Source organism: Bufo gargarizans, chromosome 4 (assembly GCF_014858855.1).
Source record: "Bufo gargarizans isolate SCDJY-AF-19 chromosome 4, ASM1485885v1, whole genome shotgun sequence".
Taxonomy (NCBI): Eukaryota; Metazoa; Chordata; class Amphibia; order Anura; family Bufonidae; genus Bufo; species Bufo gargarizans.
Window position 1 is genome coordinate 34,943,713 of NC_058083.1, and position 9,184 is coordinate 34,952,896.

Below are 9,184 nucleotides of genomic sequence, written 5' to 3' on the forward strand. Positions count from 1 at the left end.
ACTACACCACACAGGAGAGCTGACATATCCTCTATACTACACCACACAGGAGAGCCGACAGATCCTCTTTACTACACCACACAGGAGAGCCGACAGATCCTCTATACTACACCACACAGGAGAGCTGACAGATCCTCTATACTACACCACACAGGAGAGCCAACAGATCCTCTATACTACACCACACAGGAGAGCCGACATATCCTCTATACTACACCACACAGGAGAGCTGACAGATCCTCTATACTACACCACACAGGAGAGCTGACAGATCCTCTATACTACACCACACAGGAGAGCTGACATATCCTATACTACACCACACAGGAGAGCTGACAGATCCTCTATACTACACCGCACAGGAGAGCTGACAAATCCTCTATACTACACCACACAGGAGAGCTGAGAGATCCTCTATACTACACCACACAGGAGAGCTGACAGATCCTCTATACTACACCACGCAGGACAAATGACAGATCCTCTATACTACACCACACAGGAGATCCAACAGATCCTCTATACTACACCACACAGGAGAGCTGACAGATCCTCTATACTACACCACACAGGAGAGCTGACATATCCTCTATACTACACCACACAGGAGAGCTGACATATCCTCCATACTACACCACACAGGAGAGCCAACATATACTCTATACTACACCACACAGGAGAGCTGACAGAACCTCTATACTACACCACACAAAAGAGCTGACAGATCCTCTATACTACACCACACAGGAGAGCTGACAGATCCTCTATACTACACCACACAGAAGAGCCGACAGATCCTCTATACTACACAACACAGGAGAGCCGACATATCCTCTATACTACACCACACAGGAGAGCTGACAGATCCTATACTACACCACACAGAAGAGCTGACAGATCCTCTATACTACACTACACAGCAGAGCTGACAGATCCTCTATACTACACCACACAGGAGAGCTGACAGATCCTCTATACTACACCACACAGGAGAGCTGACAGATCCTCTATACTACACCACACAGAAGAGCCGACAGATCCTCTATACTACACCACACAGGAGAGCCAACATATCCTCTATATTACACCACACAGGAGAGCTGACAGAACCTGTATACTACACTGCACAGGAGAGCTGACAGATCTTACAATACACCACACAGGAGAGCTGACAGATCCTCTATACTACACCACACAGCAGAGCTGACAGATCCTCTATACTACACCACACAGCAGAGCTGACAGATCCTCTATACTACACCGCACAGGACAGCTGACAGATCCTCTATCCTACACAACACAGGGGATCCAACAGATCCTCTATACTACACCACACAGGAGAGCTGACAGATCCTCTATACTACACCACACAGGAGAGCCGACAGATCCTCTATGCTACACCACACAGGAGAGCTGACAGATCCTCTATACTACACCACACAGGAGAGCTGACAGATCCTCTATACTAAACCACACAGGAGAGCTGACAGATCCTCTGTACTACACCACACAGGAGAGCTGACAGATCCTCTATACTACACCACACAGGAGAGCTGACAGATCCTCTATACTACACCACACAGGCAGAGCTGACAGATCCTCTATACTACACCACACAGGAGAGCTGACAGATTCCTCTATACTACACCACACAGGAGAGCTGACAGATCCTCTATACTACACCACACAGGAGAGCTGACAGATCCTCTATACTACACCACACAGGAGAGCTGACAGATCCTCTATACTACACCACACAGGAGAGCTGACAGATCCTCTATACTACACCACACAGTAGAGCCGACAGCATCCTCTATACTACACCACACAGGAGAGCTGACAGATCCTCTATACTACACCACACAGGAGAGCCGACAGATCCTCTATACTACACCACACAGGAGAGCTGACAGATCCTCTATACTACACCACACAGGAGAGCCGACAGATCCTCTATACTACACCACACAGGAGAGCTGACAGATCCTCTATACTACACCACACTAGGAGAGCCGACAGATCCTCTATACTACACCACACAGGAGAGCTGACATATCCTCTATACTACACCACACTAGAGAGCCGACAGATCCTCTATACTACACCACACAGGAGAGCCGACAGATCCTCTATACTACACCACACAGGAGAGCTGACAGATACTCTATACTACACCACACAGGAGAGCCAACAGATCCTCTATACTACACCACACAGGAGAGCCGACATATCCTCTATACTACACCACACAGGAGAGCTGACAGATCCTCTATACTACACCACACAGGAGAGCTGACAGATCCTCTATACTACACCACACAGTAGAGCCAACACATCCTCTATACTACACCACACAGGAGAGCTGACAGATCCTCTATACTAAACCACACAGGAGAGCTGACAGATCCTCTGTACTACACCACACAGGAGAGCTGACAGATCCTCTATACTACACCACACAGGAGAGCCGACATATCCTCTATACTACACCACACAGGAGAGCTGACAGATCCTCTATACTACACCACACAGGAGAGCTGACAGATCCTCTATACTACACCACACAGGAGAGCTGACAGATCCTATACTACACCACACAGAAGAGCTGACAGATCCTCTATACTACACCACACAGGAGAGCTGACAGATCCTCTATACTACACCACGCACGACAGCTGACAGATCCTCTATACTACACCACACAGGAGATCCAACAGATCCTCTATACTACACCACACAGGAGAGCTGACAGATCCTCTATACTATACCACACAGGAGAGCTGACAGATCCTCTATACTACACCACACAGGAGAGCTGACATATCCTCCATACTACACCACACAGGAGAGCCAACATATACTCTATACTACACCACACAGGAGAGCTGACAGAACCTCTATACTACACCACACAGGAGAGCTGACAGATCCTCTATACTACACCACACAGGAGAGCTGACAGATCCTCTATACTACACCACACAGAAGAGCCGACAGATCCTCTATACTACACCACACAGGAGAGCCGACATATCCTCTATACTACACCATACAGGAGAGCTGACAGATCCTGTATACAACACTGCACAGGAGAGCTGACAGATCCTCTATACTACACTACACAGCAGAGCTGACAGATCCTCTATACTACACCACACAGGAGAGCTGACAGATCCTCTATACTACACTGCACAGGAGAGCTGACAGATTCTCTATACTACACCACACAGGAGAGCTGACAGATCCTCTATACTACACCACACAGCAGAGCTGACAGATCCTCTATACTACACCACACAGGAGAGCCGACAGATCCTCTATACTACACCACACAGGAGAGCTGACAGATCCTCTATACTACACCACACAGGAGAGCCGACAGATCCTCTATACTACACCACACAGGAGAGCTGACAGATCCTCTATACTACACCACACAGGAGAGCTGACAGATCCTCTATACTACACAGGATTGCTGACAGATCCTCTCTACTACACCACACAGGAGAGCTGACAGATCCTCTATACTACACCACACAGTAGAGCCAACGCATACTCTATACTACACCACACAGGAGAGCTGACAGATCCTCTATACTACACCACACAGGAGAGCTGACAGATCCTATACTACACCACACAGGAGAGCTGACAGATCCTCTATACTACACCACACAGGAGAGCTGACAGATCCTCTATACTACACCACACAGGAGAGCTGACAGATCCTCTATACTACACCACACAGAAGAGCCGACAGATCCTCTATACTACACCACACAGGAGAGCAAACATATCCTCTATATTACACCACACAGGAGAGCTGACAGAACCTGTATACTACACCACACAGGAGAGCTGACAGATCCTCTATACTACACCACACAGGAGAGCTGACAGATCCTCTATACTACACCACACAGAAGAGCCGACAGATCCTCTATACTACACCACACAGGAGAGCCAACATATCCTCTATATTACACCACACAGGAGAGCTGACAGAACCTGTATACTACACTGCACAGGAGAGCTGACAGATATTACACTACACCACACAGGAGAGCTGACAGATCCTCTATACTACACCACACAGCAGAGCTGACAGATCCTCTATACTACATCACACAGCAGAGCTGACAGATCCTCTATACTACACCGCACAGGACAGCTGACAGATCCTCTATCCTACACAACACAGGGGATCCAACAGATCCTCTATACTACACCACACAGGAGAGCTGACAGATCCTCTATACTACACCACACAGGAGAGCCGACAGATCCTCTATGCTACACCACACAGGAGAGCTGACAGATCCTCTATACTACACCACACAGGAGAGCTGACAGATCCTCTATACTACACCACACAGGAGAGCCGACAGATCCTCTATACTACACAGGATTGCTGACAGATCCTCTCTACTACACCACACAGGAGAGCTGACAGATCCTCTATACTACACCACACAGTAGAGCCAACACATACTCTATACTACACCACACAGGAGAGCTGACAGATCCTCTATACTACACCACACAGGAGAGCTGACAGATCCTATACTACACCACACAGGAGAGCTGACAGATCCTCTATACTACACCACACAGGAGAGCTGACAGATCCTCTATACTACACCACACAGGAGAGCTGACAGATCCTCTATACTACACCACACAGAAGAGCCGACAGATCCTCTATACTACACCACACAGGAGAGCCAACATATCCTCTATATTACACCACACAGGAAAGCTGACAGAACCTGTATACTACACTGCACAGGAGAGCTGACAGATCTTACACTACACCACACAGGAGAGCTGACAGATCCTCTATACTACACCACACAGCAGAGCTGACAGATCCTCTATACTACACCACACAGCAGAGCTGACAGATCCTCTATACTACACCGCACAGGACAGCTGACAGATCCTCTATCCTACACCACACAGGAGATCCAACAGATCCTCTATACTACACCACACAGGAGAGCTGACAGATCCTCTATACTACACCACACAGGAGAGCTGAGAGATCCTCTATACTACACCACACAGGAGAGCTGACAGATCCTCTATTCTACACCACACAGGAGAGCCGACATATCCTCTATACTACACCACACAGGAGAGCTGACAGAACCTCTATACTACACCACACAGAAGAGCTGACAGATCCTCTATACTACACCACACAGGAGAGCTGACAGATCCTCTATACTACACCACACAGAAGAGCCAACAGATCCTCTATACTACACTACACAGGAGAGCCGACATATCGTCTATACTACACCACACAGGAGAGCTGACAGAACCTGTATACTACACTGCACAGGAGAGCTGACAGATCCTATACTACACCACACAGGAGAGGTGACAGATCCTCTATACTACACCACACAGCAGAGCTGACAGATCCTCTATACTACACCACACAGCAGAGCTGACAGATCCTCTATACTACACCGCACAGGAGAGCTGACAGATCCTCTATACTACACCACACAGGAGAGCCGACAGATCCTCTATACTACACCACACAGGAGAGCTGACAGATCCTCTATACTACACCACACAGGAGAGCTGACAGATCCTCTATACTACACCACACAGGAGAACCGACAGATCCTCTATACTACACCACACAGGAGAGCCGACAGATCCTCTATACTACACAGGATTGCTGACAGATCCTCTCTACTACACCACACAGGAGAGCTGACAGATCCTCTATACTACACCACACAGGAGAGCTGACAGATCCTCTATACTACACCACACAGGAGAGCTGGCAGATCCTCTATACTCCACCACACAGGAGAGCTGACAGATCCTCTATACTACACCACACAGGAGAGCTGACAGATCCTCTATACTACACCACATCGGAGAGCTGACAGAACCTCTATACTACACCACACAGGAGAGCTGACAGATCTTCTATACTACACCACACAGGAGAGCCGACAGATCCTCTATACTACACCACACAGGAGAGCTGACAGATCCTCTATACTACACCACACAGGAGAGCCAACAGATCCTCTATACTACACAGGATTGCTGACAGATCCTCTATACTACACCACACAGGAGAGCTGACAGATCCTCTATACTACACCACACAGGAGAGCTGACAGATCCTCTATACTACACCACACAGGAGAGCCGACAGATCCTCTATACTACACAGGATTGCTGACAGATCCTCTATACTACACCACACAGGGAAATTGACAGATTCTCTATTTTACACCACTCAGGAGATATTTTCTATACCCCCAACATACAGGATCGCTCATTGCTAATCTTTATTTGTTAAAGCTGGCTTTTGATTATTTATTTTTTAACTTTAACATTTAATTAACTTTGATGGAGCAAATGTAAATTATAACTTTTTGTTTTTGCATTTCTTTTTTAGAGGTAATGATCCATACACTCTTTATACACCATACGAATCAGGTCCATGGTGCTCAAAATGCACAGGAGATTGTGAAAAAAAATTATGTGGTAGGTGCTTGGTTTTACATTTTTTTTAGAAAAGGTTTTTCTCAGCTGAAAGGGAACCTATTATTAACTTTATGCTGCCCATACTAACGGCAGAATAAAGTAGAGACAGGTGAGTTGATTTCAGCGGTCTGTCATTTATAAGTTAAAAGTAAGTGGTTGTCAAGAACCAACATCACAATAATTGCAGACTGGGCCTGGAAAAGAGTCACATCCACTTGAGAAGAGTCCTGGTTATTCACGAATTCCCACTCTCCCGCCCACCTGCTGATGTCTGACAGTCTTCTACCTAGTTGTCTCCATATGTCTCTAGGAGAGAACTGCCAACCATCAGCAGTTGGACAGGGAGAGCAGGGGATTATGAATAACCAGGACTCTTCTCAGGTAGATTTGACTATTTCCAAGGTCTGGGCTGCAATAATTATGATGCTGGTTCTCAGAAACCACTTACTTTTAACTCATGATTGACACACCGATGAAATCCTCATTTTTATCACTAATTTATGCTGCCCTCACAGGTTCCTTTTAATATAAATAGAAAATGTGTTTTGCGATCGTTTGGCTTTTTCTCTTCATTTCAGCAGTACTATACTATGGAAAACTGGATAGAAGGTGTTTATGAAGGCTGCTTACTAGGGATTAGCGACCTTTGCAGTTCGGGTTCGAACCGAACTTTGCGAGTTTGGGTATCCGGACCCAAATCCAGACTTTTTCAATGAAGTCAGGGTTTGGGTATAAGTGATTGTATTATTTTCCGTTATTTCATGGTTATGGCCATTACAATATGGCCATTTAGGGGTGAAAAAAACAACAACTCACCTCATCCACTTGAGCGCACTGCAGCAGCTTCTTCTATCATCTTCACCGAACAGGACATGCCAAAAGACCTGGGATGTGCGCGATGACCTCAACGCGCTCTCCCCCGTGGTGATGTAATCACGCATATGGCAGGTGTTTTGGCAGGTCCTGTTGAGTGAAAATAAAAGAAGCTGCTGCAGTGCGATTAAGTGGATGAGGTGAGTTTTAACCCCTAGATGGCCATATTGTTTTGCATTCTGTCTTAAGACAGAAGTGTCTGAAGTTTAGGTCACCATTGACTTCAATGGGGTCTGGGGTCAAGTTCGGGGTCCTAACTGAAGTTTGGCTGAACATGGCAAACCCAAACTTCTATGGGTTCGCTTATCCCTACTGTTTACTATGCAAAAGTCAAAATAAATGAGGATATTAAAGAGCCAGGACAGGCAGTAGAATGTTATATATACATCCAAACAGTCCAACAGTTCTTTGTAAAAAAAAAATGAAAACACATAGGGGCACATTTATTAAAAACCATCGTTTTAGATGCCTTTCTTAATAAAGCCCTGTACTGGTTGGTGGTGGATCCGCAGTAGTTATGAAGAGGCGCCGGCCTCTACATATCTTCGGCAGATCCATTTAGACCATTTTCTACACCTAAAACAGACTCATAAAAGGGTAAATGAGATGGGCCTGTGCCAGAAATACACCTAATAAAAATGTATTTGCATTTAATAAATGACCCCCATAGATTGTTAATATATTATGAAAAAATGTTGATGGAACCGTGCCTTTAAATGTTACAAGATTATTTTAAAATGATTCTGTCAGTAGAGCCTTCCTTATCCCTAATATCTTCCTGGCTGTAAGGCAACTGGCTGCAGCAGAAGCCCTTCCTTTCTGCTACTTCTGCATTAATTTTCAAAGAGCACTAATCCTTGCCATCTTCCCTAATCCCCACCTCTCAGAGCCAAAAAGGGAAGCTGTAAATTGACCAACAGTGTAGCTTAAAAGTTATCATTCATTAGGTTAAGTGTGCTTGTAATGTAACATAGTAGAGAAAGACGGCGACTATTACAGCGAGTGAGTGGTACAGGAATAAAGTGTTCACCGATCTGTGGCTTCGTCTACCTGCATTTACTTGTACTTCTATATGCAACCTAAATCTTTATCTTGTTTTACTTCATTTCAGTTGTATAATCAGAAAAGAAGATGAAGAAAGTATCCTAAAAAATTTGCCCCAGCTCTTGTGGTGCCCCTTGCATTTTAATCTTTATGCAGATTAATGCTGTAGATGCTTCATGATCCAAAAAGTTGGTATTAGTTCAGTCAAGCAGCAAATTGTCACATTGATTCTTAGTAAGCTATTAATTTCCTCAGACTTTACAGAACAACATAATGGATTTTCCTTTTTGCAACCAAGCTGTGCCCACTTTGGGCCCCATGCACACAACCATATTTGTATTGGGCTTCGAAATATGCAGACAGCACACAGCAAATTTGTATGTCCTTTCCGCGGCCACAGAAAAATCTGGAGGACTCAAGAGTGCCCGAAATGGCTGCCTGGTCAATTTAGTCGTCAACATGTTGTGTCATATTTCTACCAAAGTGCCTACTGCAGGAAAACCTTTTAGTTGCATGCAGATCTCCTTGATCACATCTGATCACATATCACTTTGCCAGACTTACGTAGACCAGCTGATTATCAGGGGTTCCTCATTGAGAAAATGAGTTGTCTACATGAAATAATTCCTGTAGGTAGCATTGGTTGCATTCAGTCATGGTTATTTTATCAACAAAGCTCAATCAGAATTTTAAAATTAAAACACCCTACATTATGTTTCTGTTTCGTTTAACAAAAAAATTGCTT

The 9,184-nt window shown here is 45.3% G+C and overlaps 1 protein-coding gene across 1 annotated transcript in view; it reads left to right on the plus strand.

Annotated features, from left to right (window-relative positions):
- Nucleotides 1-8,679, plus strand: part of LOC122935166 (cysteine-rich venom protein DIS2-like) — a 35,076-nt gene extending 26,397 nt beyond the window's left edge. Inside the window, exons 4-5 of the mRNA XM_044290931.1 lie at nt 6,434-6,522; nt 8,507-8,679. Of these exons, the coding sequence (XP_044146866.1) occupies nt 6,434-6,522; nt 8,507-8,514 (97 nt within the window). The 3' untranslated portion in view covers nt 8,515-8,679. The remainder of the gene's footprint in view (nt 1-6,433; nt 6,523-8,506) is intronic.
- Nucleotides 8,680-9,184: the final 505 nt, after the last annotated feature.